Below are 19,681 nucleotides of genomic sequence, written 5' to 3' on the forward strand. Positions count from 1 at the left end.
TCCTATATATGGCCTATGATAGACTAGAAGATCTGGACATACCAATGCCTCCAGCAGCCATAGCAAAAGCTCAGGCCAGGTCTGTGTCATCGTTTCCTCTTCCACACTGTTCTTTACTCGTGGTAAGAGGCTCAATAAGTGTATGCTAATTTTAGAAACACTAAACCTTGGCACAAAAATGAATACCATCTTGTGGGGCTCATTCATTAATCCAAAAAAACAATTAACGAGTGCCAACTACATGCTATGTGCTGTATTACATTAATGTGAAAAATATAAAGATACATAAGACAAGGCCATGCACCCCATAATGCTTACAATCAGGTTGGAGAGATGCACAAATAACTATAAGAGATGGCAGAAGGGAACCCAGTCATCATCACTTTATAAAAAATGATTTATAATTATAGTTACCAATACATTCACATTCAGAAGGAAACTTCTCTCCCAACAAATGATTACTCTTATGAACATGCTGACAAAATTGTACTATTATCAGTTAATGCTAGAAATATTAGTTATAAAAATAATTAACTTTTTACCACTATAATTAGTGATAATACAGGTGTAGCAGTGTTATCTTGCTACAGTGGTCAGACCTCAGCCATCCAGAGCAAAGCTGTAAAGCATGACTGAGGAGCAGAGCCAAAGAAAAGCCACTCATGAAGTTCATCTACTTTTTATCATGGAGACAAATGGTCACATGCTCAAACAGAGAATGCAGTTAGAATTGTACATAAAGAATCGAGAATAATGAAAGGGGTTTCCTCTAATTTAAATAATCTTTATTGTTTTGAAGGCTTTGGAGTATTAGAAAGGAATAAGCAATCTTTCAAGAGTGGAGAATAAAAGGAAGAATAAAAGTGGACAACACAGATCTGGGCCACTTCATCTTAGGGTGGATAGCCCCAGGTGCTATCACCTAAAGCACTATGCTATAGTCTGGAGATGAGAAAATCACAGCTTAGAGAGGCTAAATAATTTGCCCAAGGTCATATAGCCTATGAGTACGAACAAGTCTGTTTGATTCTACAAAGTACTATAGGTCTTTTTTACTCATGGTAAATACTCAATAAATGTATATTGATTTTAAAAGCACTATCCTTGGCGCAAAGATGAATACCATTTAGTGGGGCTTATTCATTAATTTAAAAAATAGGAACTTTGCCTTTAATCAATATTCTTTGCCTTCTTATATTCCTATAACCTCTAAAGCTGGTCTCTGTGTAAGTATGTTTACTATTTAAAAATTAAAGGGAAAACAATTATATTTAACAAAAGAGGGTTAAGTAAAATTTGGCCTCTTCTATGCCCACTTCTGGGGTTCTCTTGGTATGGCAGGAACTGTTGAGTACCTACCCAATGACCATTTTCCTGCTCTTTTCCCTTGATATCAGAACCCCATGAGCTCTGGGGAGGCTGGGCATCCTCAGTCCTGGTAGATAAGAGCAATGAGGAGGGAAGAGAGTAAATGTGGAACAGATTATGGGAAATACATTGAGGTAATCTCTTTTCCCTACAGGGTGCCTGGTTTAGGTATGTGATGTAACCAAAGTCTGGCCAATGTTAAAGTATAATTTTCAAAAAGGTAAAATCATGAATATCGTGAAAACATGACATGAATACATGTCAAGGATTTTGTTCAACTCATTAATCAATGAAGAAACTGGTAAAATGTTAAAATGGAGTCAAAGAGTCTTTGACAAGCTAGATAGCTGGGTTAGGAACACAACTGGTTAGTGGCCAACAGGGCTGTAAACCACATCTCCAGAGTTATCTATTCCAGTGAACAAAAATTATTTGCATCTCTTCTAGACAAAAATATTCAAGTTAACCTCTGCCTCTACAGAGTTATAAAATAGCCCAGGTGATAGGAAATTAAGTCCAGCACTGCACTGAAAGAATACCCAGTGATCTCGTCCACCTTTTCTAAGTTTTGGAAATTATTTCTAACACCAATGAAACATAAGGAAGTCTAGTGGAAGCTTATAGTTAATATTTCCCCACTCTTAGAAAAGATGAGAAAAGATGGTGACATATGGCCCTTTTGCCTTTTCTGGCTTTTGGTAATAGTTGTTTGGGGGGGGGGGGGGGCATGACACATGGCGGTGCTTCAACCATCGGGTCAACTACAAGAAGACAATTTTGATTACAAAAGCCAACCATGCTGACAATGGAAGTAAAGAGATAGAAAGAACTTGAAGTATAGCTGCACCACTAACATCAACCACCCCCCTTGGACACTTGTTGTTAGGCGAGTTAATGAATTTTCTTTCTTGTTTAAGCTGCTTCTGTTACTTGCACTTAAAAACATCTTAAGTTGATTCACTTGGTCCCTGATGCTGTTGATTTGAGATCTGAGGAGAAAGTACTGGGTCTCTTCCAGCTACAAGTACCAGGGAGTCTGAGAGTCCAAGGGTTTAGAATTTGGAATAGCGAGCTTTGGGGATGACCAGGAGACCAGTACTATAAATTTGGAATAAGTAATATGTTCAAGAGAAACTTACCCAATGACACCTAGAAAGGAGAAGATGAGTTTCAGACAGCAATGCATCAATAGCCCTCACATATATAAATATAGATGTATGTAGATCAGCACTAAGTATTTTAAGAAGAAGGCAAACAATATGTTAGAAATGTTATGAGAAGTAATTGGCTGGCACCATTGCAATGAAATAATAAATTGTATATAACAGACAAGATATCAAACTATTTGGTAAATTTGGATAAAATATAATTTACTGGCTTTCTGGTTACAGTAAGCAAAAATAGTTCCAGCAAGAAAGCCTTGTCATATACTTGGTTAATATCCTTTCCTTTGAAGCATATAAAAATCAAATCCAAGAAATAGCAAGGTAACTGGCAATAAAGGCAATTTATATAAAACCTTTCTTCTAAAAAGTTCAGAGTAGCCCTTCATCTATTACATCATATGTCCCATACCATGTCTCTAAGAGTGGTGGGTCCCTCTCATTTCTAAGTTTCATGATCCTCAAGAGAGATAAGTGACTGGGCAAAATTAGATGACAATTGTGCTCAGATACATGGCAGAGCTCCTGCCTCTGTCTCCTCCATCAGGTCATTTTCTGCCTCCAGGACCACAGGAGAATGAAGAACAGTCTGTGAAGGTAGATGCAGTAGGTGTTTCTCAGGCTCTCAACCCAGGATAGGACTGTGGAGAAGGTAGGCACAATTTAACCTTCATCTCCACTTAAAATCTTATCTTCATAGTTTCTGAAACCTCAGCTCCCTCTCCATCAGGTAGGATCTCAGGGTAAATCACAAACTCTTCCTGACAAAGGTACTGGCACAAACAGTGACTCCTTGGTGATGCATGGCTCAGGAGGCCCCCACCACTGGTCTCTGCCATGTGGCATCTATCCTAGACTCTGAGGCACCTGCCTGGCTTTCTCACTGGTAATGTAGGCCCTCAAGACCAGGACGATTCCTCTGTGTTGTAAGCGAGGGGTGGAGTTAGGCCTCCTTCAAACCTGGCTACTGCCAACACAGCAGAAGCTGCATACACCTGGCACTGGGATGGGGATGGGGGTCTCCTTGAATAAAGTGACTTCAGGACATCCTCAAGAAGTAGGAACCAGGAGAAAGTAGGAATCACAACACAAACACCACAGCTTCCTACTGCTTTTTCATCTTCAAACTTGGGGTAGCATACCACCATCCCCCATCATATTTACCAACCTGGATTTCCAGATTCTTCTTGGGAGCCTCACTACATTAAAAATGAATTTCTGGGGTGCCTGGGTGGCTCAGTCAGTTAGACGTCCAACTTCAGCCCAGGTCACGATCTCGCAGTCCGTGAGTTCGAGCCCTGCGTCGGGCTCTGGGCTGACGGCTCAGAGCCTGGAGCCTGCTTCTGATTCTGTGTCTCCCTCTCTCTCTGACCCTCCCCCGTTCATGCTCTGTCTCTCTCTGTCTCAAAAATAAATAAACGTTAAAAAAAATTTAAAAAAAAATGAATTCCTGGTGCCACCTCTCAGGGAATATTTAGCCATTCCAACACAATACCTCACACCAAGCTGGCAGGGAAACTGTGTGGGCTGCCAGGTGATGAGGCAGTCACCTTAGGGAAAGTGCCCCCTTCCACCCCCGCCCCACTCCACTCTCTCCTCCACTGTGAAAGCACCAAAATCATCAAGGTCTCAAGATCACCACCAAAGAGGCTCTCTGCAGAGAGGCTACTCTGTCCTTCATCCTAAAAATTCTAGGATAACTGGACTCCTCCCTCTTCAAGAGGAATGAGTTTGGGGTTTTCTTTGGTTTGTTTGTTTTGTTTAGTGGTTTCCGTGTTAGCACTGGGGGGAAAAAAAAGATGAGCAAGACACAGTCTCTGCCCCCATGAAGCTCTCTTATGCCCAATTCTGCTGTGGCATCCAGAGAAGATGATGTTTCAAACATTAGCCAATTAATTGGACCAAAGAGAAGAAAGGCCACAGGACTACACTTTCAGAGAGAGGATGATTCAAAGTTCCAAAGCCCCTCAAATACTGGACTAGCCTATGGAAACTTGAGATAGTTGGCAAGCAGCCTCAGAACACACACACCTTTAAAAAACTTCCATCCCTTTGTGAGGCAGAGGTGCGGGCCCACTGGGAAGAATAAGTTTTAGTGCTACATTCTCAAGATAGCTTTTAGTGAACTGTGAATATTCTCAGCTCTTAGCATCATTATTTATGAGTGTTCATGCCATATGCTATAGATTTAGCATATTACAAATTTATAAATAAACCAAATTAAAATAAGTACAGGACAGCTCCAAAGGAGTAAACAAAATCTTCATTTCTTCTGTTAACCTCACTTTTCTTAGTTTTTCCTGGGTCTTCTTTATCTCCTCTGCTGATGTACTGTATTAGTCAGGGTTCTCCAGAGGAACAGAACCAATAAAGATATAGATGAAAGATACAGATATAGATAGATATGGAGATTTATAATGAGAAATTGGCTCACACAATTATGGACGCTGAGTAATTCCACGATCTGCAAGCTGAAAACCCAGGAAGGCTGGTAGTATAACTCAGTCTGAGTCTAAAGACCTGAGAACCATAGGGAATTGACTCTCTAAGTCTCAGTCTGAGGACACAGGAAAAGGGGGCAAATTCCTCCTTCCTCTGCCTTTTGTTCTATTTAGGCCCCCAAGGGATTGGATGGTGGCCAACCACATTGGCAAGGGCAGTCTACTGAGTTCACTGATTGAAATACTAATCCCATCAGAAACACCCTCACAGACACACCCAGAAACAATATTTAATCTGGATACCCATGCATGGCCCACTCAAGTTGACACATAAAATTAACCATCACCTGCACCAAAATAATATGGAAGGCATTTTCAACAAAGGAGCCAAACCTAACTTCCTCACATGTGTTTTTTCCAAGGTAATCTTCCTAACTCATTCATAAGCAATCTATGTCATTTTCAAAATACATTTTAATATATACTATATACCATATGAGGAAAAGGTTGGAACAATGTTTTGTAGACCTATTTTTATTGGCTATGATTTGAAAGAAGCACAATGAAGCATTGTGGTAGGCTGTACTCTTGCTCCCAAACAGTCACACCTCTTGTGGCTTGCCCTGAGTCCCCTTTGGGAGGAATAGACTCCACCACTCTTCTGACATTGGATTTGATCATGAGACTTGCTTTATCAATAGGGGTGACTGTCAAGTCTGAGGAGAACCTTTAACTGCCAAGGCGACTGGGTGGCTCAGTCAGTTAAGTGTTGGACTCTGGCTCAGGTCATGATCTTGCAATTCCTGAGTCCGAGCCCTGCGTCAGGCTCTGTGCTGTCAGCATGGAGCCTGGTCTATCTCCCTCTCTCTCTGACCCTCCCCCACTCGTTGTCTCTCTCTCTCTCTCTCCCTCTTTCTCAAAAATAAGTAAACATTAAAAACAAAACAAAACAAAACAAAAACCTTTAAGAGCCATTGTGTGTTTCTGCTGAGTCTCTGGCTTTCCCTTTGCTGTGAGAAAAGCTTGTCTCACAGGGGAGCTGCTGCTTCAGCCTTGATACTGGAACGGGAGGGCAGGTAGAGCTGACGTGCACCTCCTATGTGGCTGCCAACATGCAACATGAGTCAGAGATTGTTGTAAGCCACTGAAATTGGAGGTTTTTATTCAGACAGTAAGACCTCCTTCAGCAGGGAGACTTTCAGTGTCATATTCTCAAGGTAGCTTTTGGTAAACTGTGAATACCCTTAGCTTTTTACATCACTATTTCAAAGTGTCTATGCTAGGTGCTAATAGAATCATTCTTTTGGGGAAAAAAAAAGAATCATTCTTCTGGATTGAAATCTCTTTAAGAACAGAGAATTAAGATAGTTTGTTTACTTTTTAATTATTTCAAAAAATTTTAATTCCAGTATAGTTAACATACAGGGTATATTCATTTCAGGTGTATAATATAGTGATTCAACAATTCCATGTGTTACCCAGTGTTCATCAAGATAAGTGTACTCTTAATCTCCATCACCTATTTCACCCATCCCGCCACCATCTCCCCTCTGGTAACAATCTGTTCTCTATAGTTAAGACTATGTTTCGTGGTTTCTCTCTCTTGTTCTTTTTTCTTTCTGTTTGTTTGTTTGTTTGTTTTTTGCCTTCGCTCATTTGTTTAGTTTCTTAAATTCCACATATGAGTGAGATCATATGAGACCTGTCTTTCTCTCACTGGCTTATTTCATTAGCATTATACTGTCTAGATCCATCCATGTTGATACAAATGGCAAGATTTCATTCTTTTGTACGGCAGAATAGTGTTCCTTTATATATATATATATATATATACATATACATATATATGTGTATATATATACACATAAACACGTGTATATGTATGTATATATGTATATATGTATATATACATATACACGTGTATATGTATGTATATATATGTATATATATGTACATATATATACATACATATATATACACACATATATATATATACACACACAACCTAACTGTTGCAACCTAAGTGTTGTTTAGATACATAAATGGATGGTGTGTGTCACACCACATCTTCTTTATCCATTTATGTATCTAAACAACACTTAGGTTGCTTCCATAATTTGGCTATTGTAAATAATGCTGAAATAAACATAGGGATGCATGTATCCCTTTAAATTAGCATTTTTTTTTATTCTTTGGGTAAATACCCAGTAGTGCGATTACTGGATCATAGGGTAGTTCTATATTTAATTTTTTGAGGAACCTCCATATTGTTTTCCACAGTAGCTGCACCAGTTTGCATTCTCACCAACAGTGCACAAGGGTTCCTTTTTCTCCACATCCTTGCGAACACTTCCCGTTTCTTAAGTTTTTGATTTTAGCCACTTCTGAGGCGAAATCTCATACTGGTTTTGATTTTCATTTCCCTGATGATGAGTGATGTTGAGCATCTTTTCATGTGTCTGTTGGTCATCTGTATATCTTTGGAGAAATGTCTGTTCATGTCTGCTGCCCATTTTTTAATTATTGGTTTTGGGGTGTTGAGTTGTAGAAGTTCTTTATATATTTTGGATACTAACCTTTATCAGATATGTCATAGGCAAATATGTTCTCCCATTCCATAGGTTGTCTTTTAGTTTTGTTGGTTGTTTCCTTTGCTGTGCAGAAGCTTTTTATTTTGATGTAGTCCCAATAGTTTATTTTTGCTTTTGTTTCCCTTGCCTCAGGAGACATATCTGGAAATATGTTGTTACAGCTGATGCCAGAGAAATTACTGCCTGTGCTTTCTTCTAGGATTTTTATGGTTTCAGGTATCACGATTAGATCCTTAATCCATGTTGAGTTTATTTTTGTGTATTGTGTAAGAAAGTGGTCCAACTTCATTCTTTTACATGTCACTGTCCAACTTTTCCAATACCATTTGAAGACACTGTCTTTCATGAATAGACACTTCTCCAAAGAAGACATCCAGATGGCCAACCGACACATGAGAAAATGCTCAAGATCACTCATCATCAGGGAAATACAAATCAAAACCACACGGAGATACCACCTTACACCTGTCACAATGGCTAACATTAACAACTCAGGCAACAACAGATACTGGCGAGGATGCGGAGAAAGAGGATCTCTTTTGCATTGTTGGTGGAAATGCAAGCTGGTGCAGCCACTCTGGAAAACAGTATGGAGGTTCCTCAAAAAGCTAAACATAGAATTAACTACCCTACAACCCAGCAATTGAACTACTAGGCATTTATTCACGGGATACTGGTGTGCTGTTTCGAAGGGACACATGCACCCCCATGTTTATAGCAGCACTAACAATAGCCAAAGTATGGAAAGAGCCCAAATGTCCATCCATGGATGAATGGATAAAGAAGATGTGGTGTATATATACAATGGAGTATGACTCGGCAATCAAAAAGAATGAAATCTTGCCAATTGCAACTATGTGCATGGAACTGGAGGGTATTATGCTAAGTGAAATTAGTCAGAGAAAGACAAAAATCATATGACTCCACTCATATGAGGCCTTTAAGAGACAAAACAGATGAACACAAGGGAAGGGAAACAAAAATAATATAAAAACAGGGAGGGATACAAAACAGAAGAGACTCATAAATATGGAGAACAAACTGAGGGTTACTGGAGGGATTTTGGGAGGGGGGATGGGCTAAATGGGTAAGGGGCACTAAGGAATCTACTCCTGAAATCACTGTTGCACTATATGCTAACTAATTTGGATGTAAATTTAAAAAAATAAAAAGTAAAACAAGTTAAAAAAATGAAGACACTGTCTTTTTCCCCTTACATATTCTTTCCTTCTTTGTCAAAGATTAATTGACCATATAATTGTGGGTTCATTTCTGGGATTTCTGTTCTATTCTATTGATCTATGTGTCTATGTATGTTATGTGCCAGTACCATGTTGTTTTGATTACTACAGCTTTGTAATATAACTTGAAGTCTGGAATATCTCCAGCTTTTTTTTTTTCTTTTTCAAGATTGCTTTGGCTATTTGGGGTCTTCTGTGGTTCCATACAAATTTTAGGACTGTTTGTTGTAGTTCTGTGAAAAATGCTGTTTGTAGTTTGATAGGGACTGCATTAAATTTGTAGACTGCTGGGGCGCCTGGGTGGCTCAGTCTGTTAAGCGTCCGACTTCAGCTCAGGTCATGATCTCGCGGTCCGTGGGTTCGAGCCCCGTGTCAGGCTCTGTGCTGACAGCTCAGAGCCTGGAGCCTGTTTCAGATTCTGTGTCTCCCTCTTTCTCTGACCCTCCCCTGTTAATGCTCTCTCTCTGTCTCAAAAATAAATAAATGTTAAAAAAAAAATTGTAGACTGCTTTGGACAGTACACACCTTTTATCTTTTATTTATTTTTATTTTTTTTATTTTTTTCAATATATGAAATTTATTGTCAAATTGGTTTCCATACAACACCCAGTGCTCATCCCAAAAGGTGCCCTCCTCAATACCCATCACCCACCCTCCCCTCCCTCCCACCCCCATCAACCCTCAGTTTGTTCTCAGTTTTTAACAGTCTCTTATGCTTTGGCTCTCTCCCACTCTAACCTCTTTTTTTTTTTTTTTTTTTCCTTCCCCTCCCCCATGGGTTTCTGTTACGTTTCTCAGGATCCACATAAGAGTGAAACCATATGGTATCTGTCTTTCTCTGTATGGCTTATTTCACTTAGCATCACACTCTCCAGTTCCATCCACGTTGCTACAAAAGGCCGTATTTCATTCTTTCTCATTGCCACGTAGTATTCCATTGTGTATATAAACCACAATTTCTTTATCCATTCATCAGTTGATGGACATTTAGGCTCTTTCCATCATTTGGCTATTGTTGAGAGTGCTGCTATAAACATTGGGGTACAAGTGCCCCTATGCATCAGTACTCCTGTATCCCTTGGGTAAATTCCTAGCAGTGCTATTGCTGGGTCATAGGGTAGGTCTATTTTTAATCTTCTGAGGAACCTCCACACTGCTTTCCAGAGCAGCTGCACCAATTTGCATTCCCACCAACAGTGCAAGAGGGTTCCTGTTTCTCCACATCCTCTCCAGCATCTATAGTCTCCTGATTTCTTCATTTTGGCCACTCTGACTGGCGTGAGGTGATAGCTGAGTGTGGTTTTGATTTGTATTTCCCTGATAAGGAGCGACGTTGAGCATCTTTTCATGTGCCTGTTGGCCATCCGGCTGTCTTCTTTAGAGAAGTGTCTATTCATGTTTTCTGCCCATTTCTTCACTGGGTTATTTGTTTTTCGGGTGTGGAGCTTGGTGAGCTCTTTATAGATTTTGGATACTAGCCCTTTGTCCGATATGTCATTTGCAAATATCTTTTCCCATTCCGTTGGTTGCCTTTTAGTTTTGTTGGTTGTTTCCTTTGCTGTGCAGAAGCTTTTTATCTTCATAAGGTCCCAGTAGTTCATTTCTGCTTTTAATTCCCTTGCCTTTGGGGATGTGTCAAGTAAGAAATTGCTACGACTGAGGTCAGAGAGGTCTTTTCCTGCTTTCTCCTCTAGGGTTTTGATGGTTTCCTGTCTCACATTCAGGTCCTTTATCCATTTTGAGTTTATTTTTGTGAATGGTGTGAGAAAGTGGTCTAGTTTCAATCTTCTGCATGTTGCTGTCCAGTTCTCCCAGCACCATTTGTTAAAGAGACTGTCTTTTTTTCATTGGATGTTCTTTCCTGCTTTGTCAAAGATGAGTTGGCCATACGTTTGTGGGTCTAGTTCTGGGGTTTCTATTCTATTCCATTGGTCTATGTGTCTGTTTTTGTGCCAATACCATGCTGTCTTGATGATGACAGCTTTGCAGTAGAGGCTAAAGTCTAGAATTGTGATGCCTCCTGCTTTGGTCTTCTTCTTCAAAATTACTTTGGCTATTCGGGGCCAGCCTTTTGTGGTTCCATATGAATTTTAGGATTGCTTGTTCTAGTTTCGAGAAGAATGCTGGTGCAATTTTGATTGGGATTGCATTGAATGTGTAGATAGTTTTGGGTAGTATTGACATTTTGACAATATTTATTCTTCTAATCCATGAGCACGGAATGTTTTTCCATTTCTTTATATCTTCTTCAATTTCCTTCATAAGCTTTCTATACATTTCAGCATACAGATCTTTTACATCTTTGGTTAGATTTATTCTAGGTATTTTATGCTTCTTGGTGCAATTGTGAATGGGATCAGTTTCTTTATTTGTCTTTCTGTTGCTTCATTATTAGTGTATAAGAATGCAAATGATTTCTGTACATTGATTTTGTATCCTGCAACTTTGCTGAATTCATGTATCAGTTCTTTTGGTGGAGTCTATCATATTTTCCATGTATAATATCATGTCGTCTGCAAAAAGTGAAAGCTTAACTTCATCTTTGCCAATTTTGATGCCTTTGATTTCCTTTTGTTGTCTGATTGCTGATGCTAGAACTTCCAACACTATGTTAAACAACAGCGGTGAGAGTGGACATCCCTGTCGTGTTCCTGATCTTGGAAAAGGCTCTCAGTTTTTCCCCATTGAGGATGTTAGCTGTGGGCTTTTCATAAATGGCTTTTATGATGTGTAAGTATGTTCCTTCTATCCTGACTTTCTCGAGGGTTTTTATTAAGAAAGGTTGCTGAGTTTTGTCAAAGGCCTTTTCTGCATCGATTGACAGGATCATATGGTTCTTATCTTTTTTTTTGTTAATGTGATGTATGACGTTGATTGATTTGCGAATGTTGAACCAGCCCTGCATCCCAGGAATGAATCCCACTTGATCATGGTGAATAATTCTTTTTATATGCTGTTGAATTCGATTTGCTAGTATCTTATTGAGAACTTTTGCATCCATATTCATCAGGGATATTGCCTGTAGTTCTCTTTTTTTACTGGGTCTCTGTCTGGTTTAGGAATCAAAGTAATGCTGGCTTCATAGAATGAGTCTGGAAGTTTTCCTTCCCTTTCTATTTTTTGGAATAGCTTGAGAAGGATAGGTATTATCTCTGCTTTAAAAGTCTGGTAGAACTCCCCTGGGAAGCCATCTGGTCCTGGACTCTTATTTGTTGGGAGATTTTTGATGACTGATTCAATTTCTTCGCTGGTTATGGGTCTGTTCAAGCTTTCTATTTCCTCCTGATTGAGTTTTGGAAGCATAGTACACACCTTTTAATAATATCTTGTTTTTCCAAACCATGGAAATGGAATGTCTTTCCATTTCTTTGTATCATCTTCAATTTCTCCCATCAATGTTTTTATAGTTTTCAGAGTACCTACCTGTACTCATCTCTTTGGTTAGGTTTATCCTTAGTTATTTTATTATTTTTGGCACAATTGTAATTGGGATTGTTTTCTTAATCTCTCTGCTGCTTCATTATTGGTATATAGAAATGTAACAGATCTGTACATTGACTTTGTATCCTATGACTTTATTGAATTTATCAGTTTTAGCAGTTTCTAGTAGAATCTTTTGGTATTCTAAATATAGTATCATGTTACTTGCAAATAGTGAAAGTTTTATTTCTTCCTTAACAACATGGATGTCATTTCTTTTTTCTTTTTTCTTTTTTTTGTCTGATGGCTGTGGCTAAGACTGCCAGTACTATGTTGAATGAAAGTGGTAAGAGTGGACATCTTTGTCTTGTTCCTGATCTTATGAGGCACTCAGTTCTTCCCCACGGAGTATGATGTTAGCTGTGTTTTTCATATAAGGTTGAGGTATGTTCCCTCTAAGCCTACTTTGTTAAGGATTTTTAGCAATGGATATTGTGCTTTGTCAAATGCTTTTTTTGCATCTACTGAAATGATCATATAGTTTCTATCCTTTCTCTTACTGATGTGATGTATCACATTGATTAATTTGCAAATATTGAATCACCTTTGTAACCCAAGAATAAATCCCACTTGATCATGATGAATAATTTTTTTAATGTATTGTTGGATTCAGTCTGATAACATTTTGCTGAGGTTTTTTGCATCTATGTTCATGAGAAATAGTGGCCTGTAGTTCTCTTTTTTTTGTTGTTGTGTCTTTATCTGGTTTCGGTATCAGAGTAATGCTGGTCTAATAGAATGAATTTGGAAATTTTCCTTCCTCTTCTATTTCTTGGAAAAGTTTGAGAAGAATAGGTATTAACTCTTCTTTAAATGTTTGGTAAAATTCACTGTGAAGCTATTTGGTCATGGAATTTTATTTGTTTGGAGTGTGTTTTTTTTTTTTTTTTTTTTACTACTGATTCAATTTCATTGCAGGTAATTGGTCTGTTCAAATTTTCTATTTCTTCCTGCTTCAGTTTTGGTAGGTTACAGGTTTCTAGGAATTTATCCATTTCTTCTAGGTTGTCCACGAGATAGTTTATTTTCTATAGGAGACATATTTAGACCTATACAAATTAAATATTTTGAAATGTAGATTATAGATTTGTGATCAGGAATAACATATAGCATTTCTCCATTTAAAAACTATTCTAGAGGTTGCTTATGGTGAATATAGTATAATGCATATACTTGTGGAATCACTATATTGTACATCTGGAGCTAATGTAACACTGCATGTCAATTATACTCAGAAATACCTACAAAAAACTAGTCTAGAGATTGGATCAAGATAGTGATAACTGCCTCACTTTTCCACCCAAAACTCCCAGAAATGTGAGGAATTTTCAAGAGGAAATTCATAATAGTGTTAGAGAATTGTTATATGTGGGCAAGAATTTTCATAAATGTTCTAAAAGAATGCAAAAAGAGGAACCCAAACCTAAAACACATAGAAGAATGTTGCCTCTACGTCCCTCTTCCCACAGCAGCAACCAGCTCAATAATATGCCCTGTATGGCTTTTCTCACTTCCCTGTCTCCCTCACTCTCCCCACTCATTGGCTCTGTTTCATGAAATCACCCCCTAGATAAACTTCTTACACTCCATTTTTTGTTTCAAGGCTCTGATATTGGAGGAATTCAGACAAGTTTTGGTGTTTCCTCAATATCTAGGACCTCAATTCTAACTTCCTTCCTTCTTGACCTTCCTTCTTTCTTTCTTTCCTTCCTCCTTCCCTCCATCACTTCCTTCCTTCCTTCCTTCCTTCCTTCCTTCCTTCCTTCCTTCCTTCTTCTCTGTCTCTCTCCCTCCCTCTCACCCTTCCACCCTCCCTCTTGCCCTTCCACCCTCCCTCTCTTCCTTCCACTCGCTCTATCTCCCACCTTTCCTCTCTCAATCTCTCTCCAGATTTCACCCAGGATATTCACTATTAAACTCAGCACCATTACTTCAAGCCTATCTTTCCAACTTCTCACTTACCACTTTGGGTGATGAAACTTGGGTTCATCCTTGACCTTCTCTTATCAGTCTGACATATCCACATAATTTCAAGCCAAGTCATTTGAACTTATCAAGTTAACTCTCATCCTTCCATGTCCTGCCCACTGCTGCCATATTGTTTCAGGTCATACAACCACATGCATGGATATTATAAAAGGTTCCAGACTGATATTCTGAGTTCCCCTCTCTCCTCTCTATAATTTATTACCCAGTCTTCCTGAAGCTCTGATCATAGTTCCACTCAAAAGGATTCTGTGGCATCATTGTCTGTAGTACAAAATAAAGCCCTCTACAACTTGATGTCAACCTACCATTCCTCACAACTTCATCCATGTATCCCAAGAGCCATTCCAACTGACCTACTCATCATTCACTCTAAAAGTACCATGAGTTCCCACATCTGTGCCTTTTCCAACTCTGTTCCCTAAATCTGGAAAGCTCTGACTCATCTTTCACTTTATTCAAAGCCTACATTGGGTCAAATATCACTTCTTCCAAGACCTTCATTGATTCTCCCAAGTAGAAACATTATCCCTTTTCTGATCTACTTTAGCATTTAGACTGTACTCTTTTTGGCACTCTTATCACTTGTTTTGAATTAGAGTATAATTTACATTAAAATGCATAAATCTTTAACTTGATGAATTTATCACCCTTGTAATCATCCACTTGGGTCAAGATATAGAACACTTCCAGCATCCAAGAAATTTCTTTGTGCCCCGTTCCAGTCAAAATCCCCTTCAAAGGGTAATCTCTATTCTAAGACTGCCTTTTTTTTTTTTAAATTTCATATAAATGGAGCCATAGAAGATGCACTCTTTTGCATCTGGCTTCTTTCACCCAACATCACATCTCTGAGATTCATCCAGGTCATGCAAATCAGTTGTATGTCCTTCTTTTATTGCAGAGCAGTATTCCATCATAAGACTATACCACAATTTATTCAACCATTCTGTTATAAATGGACATTTCTCAGTATTTTGCTATTACAATTAAGGCTTCTATGGATATTTTGTACATGTCTTTTTTTGGACACAGGAACTCATTTCTCATCTCAGGAACAGAATTACTGGATCACAGGGTATTTGAGTGTTTAGGTTTTTTCTAAAGTGATTATACCAGCAATGTAAGAGAGTTCCAGTAGCTCCACATCCTTGTCAGCACTATTATTGTCAGAATTTTTTTTAGCCCTTCTGGTGACTATGCTTTAATTTCTATATAAATTACAACCACAAACAACAACATTTACAGAGTGCTTAACAGACTGCAAACTTTTTAAATGTGTAACATCTCAGTGAATATTACAGTCCTATAAGCAAGTAGGGAGAGTCCCATCATTATTCCCATTTTATAAATGAGAAAACAAAGGCTCAGAGAAGTTAAGCAGCTTGCCCAGGGCCATGATGCAGGATGTAGCAGAGGCTCTGCATCTGATACATTCACTTGTTACAGGGTTTATACTTATTTGGGTACATGCTTTATCTCTGCTAGTTTACTAACAGTTTTTAAGGTTAGGTCTTATTTTTAATTTATCTCTGTTTAATAAATGAATAAATGAACCTAAGAATAAAATTTAAATTTCTGTCTATGCAGAAAAACTTTACAATGGTTGGTTATGGTAACAATAAATAAACACCACAATTTGTTATCTGAATCACAAAGGATGGTATTTCAGGAACACAGACACACAAATATCCAAACATTTAGCTCCATTTAATAACTTTCTTAAAATGTTGAAGGATTCAAAAAAAATTTAAATCCTCTCTTTGAAGGACTATATTAAACTCATTTACTATTAACTCATTAACTAGTAACCACACCAAACATATTGCAAATATTTGGATTACTAAATCAACCAGATTTCAGTTTTATATTTTGCACAGAGAACATAAAGGTTGTCACTTTTATATGTGAAGATGACGTATACATATGTGACATATACATATTTCCTTATGTATAAGCTAACAAATATGCATGGAATAGTAAAGAAAAGAAATACCAATACAACTGTATACACATATGTCTACATTCAGCAGCTTTGGGTAGTTTATTAAAACATTATTTGATATTCTTTTATCATTGTTTCTTAGGAAAGTTTAACATCATTCAGAAAATTTTTATGAGTTGTCAATAAATCAGTAGCTATTTGTATCATCGAGCATGTGTGTTTATTTTTTTTTGTTTTGTTTTCTACCTTTGTATTTTCTTTTTTCTCCTATGAAATTTATTGTCAAATTCGTTTCCATACAACACCCAGTGTCGAGCATGTGTTTAGAAGATACATGGCAAAGCTCAGTATAATCTGGTCACTTTTTATGCATCCAGAAACCATAGGAAACACATGTGAGCTATCTGACATCCATGGGTAGCCAGACCTTGATGTATTCTATAAATTTCAACCTTTGTTCAAGAATGTTATCATATGTTTCACCCAGTCCTAAGTTGAAAGCCAAAAATTATTACTTTTGACATATAAGAAATATAATTAAAAGTTTTAAAATACATGTTAAGGCAGAGATTATAATTGCAAGTTACAGACAACTGAACTCATAAAACATACTTTGACCTTCTGTATCAGATATTTCACATCAAAACTGACTTGGTCTAAATATTTATCTCTCTAAGTCCCAAGAATAACTTTTGCCTCAATTACTCAGCTCATGTTGGGATGTGAACACAGCTAACTTGTGCACTGACACATTCTAAGTTGATTGTGCAATTCATTTAGAGCATGCTAGGTATTTATAGTTCAAGCCTGTTGTAAAATATAATAAATTCATAGCATGCTAAAGGTATCTGAGAATCACTTGTAAACACAGGAGACGATCAGATAAATGAGAATGTGTTTAATACAACTTTCTGTCTTGTATTCAAGGCCAACTTGATTTCTAGAACAACAGCAAAAAAGGCTATTCAAGTAAATCTTTTATATTGAATCATTCAACAGTTTCTTCATGGAAAAGCATATTGCAGATGTTTAACTACAGTCATTTACCTTTCACGATTGCTGCCTTTCATTCTACCCCCCAAAATTCATTTTTCAGGTTCAGACATGACTGTTAAAATCATGTCCCTCAGTAACAAATGAACATACCTTTCATGCATGTAGTCAACTCCTAGCAACAGCTGGATAAACCATTCGATTATCTGACTTTCCGGAAAGGTTTTTCCAGCTTCTTTATATTCCTGAATTTTACAGTCCAGATCTCGGCCCTGAAACATAGTAGCATAATTTTTCATGTTTTTCTTTCAGTTAAGATTTTAAAATCAAGCTCTCTCTACAATAATTAATATATAACAATCACTGTTTATCACAAGAAAGTGAGGGCACATTGCCACTCTGAACTATCACTGACAGAGTCTCTCCTTGGCCAAACTCTCGCCAGGCTCCTTTGAGCTCTCTTCTCAACTAGGCCACACCCTTGGCTTATAAAGACTTGAATAAATACTAACACACTTCTAATAGCTCAAGGCCACATCCCCAGGATGACCCTAGTCTTCCTTAAAGTGCCTGCCTAAGAAAACTTACAGCTGCCAAAAGAATTTACTGTTTGTTCCTGCCCGCATCTCGAGATAGGGATCCCTGTCTCCTGGTTTCTGTGGAAGGGTAGGGACCTAATTTCAACTACTGCCAGTTAGCAAACCCAGATACATATGAACCAACTGCCTTCCTGCCTTCTCAGTGTTTCGCCTCCATGACTGTTCAGGTTCCCACTGTTTTCTCCCTTCTTCCAGTCTCACTATTTATCGTCCAGGCACTTCTGCACATATCAGAATATGTGCACAACAACAAGAGGTCAGCTCTTTCCCTGAGTGCCAGTTACCACACAAACTGTTTTCACCACTTTAAGTAATGCCCGCTGTGTTTATCTTTGACATCACTCAAGGACAAAACCCTTCTAAAAGGTTTTATTATGTTACTTAAATATTACCTAAAATGTATTACATTACATCACATATTTACATGTGTCCACATAAAACTAGGAATGACTTTTCTTATGCTTAGAGTTTTATACAACTATAGAAGCCTGACATATATACAAAGTAAAAATAGAAAGCCAAAATTAAAAATGAGTGCTAAAATTAAAATGAATGCTATTAATTTAATATCAAGTGATGATGTTTTGGTGAAACTAAATCAGTCCTTATGTTGTGCATATGGCACTGGCTGCTGGAGTTCAGATTCTTTTCAGTTTGGCATGTCCAGACTAACATGTGTTTGGGATGACTTAACTCTCCTTTTGTCTATTTAACTACAGTAAAATTCCCAGGAATACAGCAACTGTTGATTTAGGTGGGGTCCAAACACATCATTTAAACATTTAGTCAGTCTGTCCTACTGCTCCCTGGTGATAGAAAGAATAATCCTCGGTGCCAAAAATGAATCATGATCACAGTGACAAACATCTAAAGTTACCTAGCAGAGTCTGATATAAGGCCCTTTCTGATTGTGCTAATATTAATGTATTTCAACTACCATAGAAATGAATACACAAAATGTTAAATTCTCTCAGAGAAGCCCTATACCTGATCCCTTTTACCTTAAAACACTGAACAATTAAAAACAATTCAGGAAGTGTTTCTCTGAAAACAAGGAGGAGTGAAATGCAAGTGTTTAGGATATGCCAACACAGCCCCACGAGAGAAGAGAGGTACAAGCCATGTCCCTAAGGAACATAAGAGCCAAACCTTAAGCTACTTACAGACTATGCCTGACAGAGTTTTCATTGTTAAATGCAAAGGAAAAGAATTTATAAGCAAAGAAACAACCAAAGGGAAATTACTTCTAATCAAACAACATTAGGTCAACCAATCGACTCGCTTGTAATGATTTTTTTATTTCCTTTCAGTGCAATATACAAATAATTTGCCTCCCATATTCTCACCTTCCACAAGGGCATGACAAACGAGAAGGGGCATATCAAACCTTCCGCTTGTATCCTAGGTCACATTTAATTTCCTGCTGGATTTTCTGGGCTAAGGAGATCAAAGCTTGTTGGAATTCAAAAATACAGTGAATTGAATATTTGACTCCTTGTCAAAAGACTATCATTTTCTTCTTTCTCCAAACCTACCTTTCTTTATATCCCCTCTCTTTTTAATCCTAGAGTTTATCAAAGTTCTATTGGATCATACAAGCTGTACTATCATAAGGTTTCTATAAGTTGCACAAAACATTTTTTGACAATAGAATATTACAACTTCCTGTGAAGTAGACACGAAAGCCCTTCAGATGAAAGTAAGCTACCAATGTATATATATATATATATTTCCAATCCAGGCTCTTCTATCCAAGAGGACTCTAGCAAAACCTCTCTCTCTCTCACACGCACACCTCCACACCCCCACATACTAATTTCTTTTTTTTTTGAATATTAATTTTTTATTTGCAATGATAATGATAAGAATACTAA

General features: G+C 37.8%; 1 protein-coding gene across 3 annotated transcripts in view; it reads right to left on the reverse strand.

The window, feature by feature from the left end:
- Positions 1 to 19,681, reverse strand: part of NEK11 (NIMA related kinase 11) — a 278,031-nt gene that overhangs the window by 200,209 nt on the left and 58,141 nt on the right. For all 3 annotated transcript variants that reach the window (XM_049629822.1, XM_049629821.1, XM_049629823.1), the window contains one exon: positions 17,362 to 17,480. In XM_049629822.1, coding sequence (XP_049485779.1) covers positions 17,362 to 17,480 — 119 coding nt within the window. The remainder of the gene's footprint in view (positions 1 to 17,361; positions 17,481 to 19,681) is intronic.

The sequence above is a fragment of the Panthera uncia genome, chromosome C2 (assembly GCF_023721935.1).
Source record: "Panthera uncia isolate 11264 chromosome C2, Puncia_PCG_1.0, whole genome shotgun sequence".
NCBI lineage: Eukaryota > Metazoa > Chordata > Mammalia > Carnivora > Felidae > Panthera > Panthera uncia.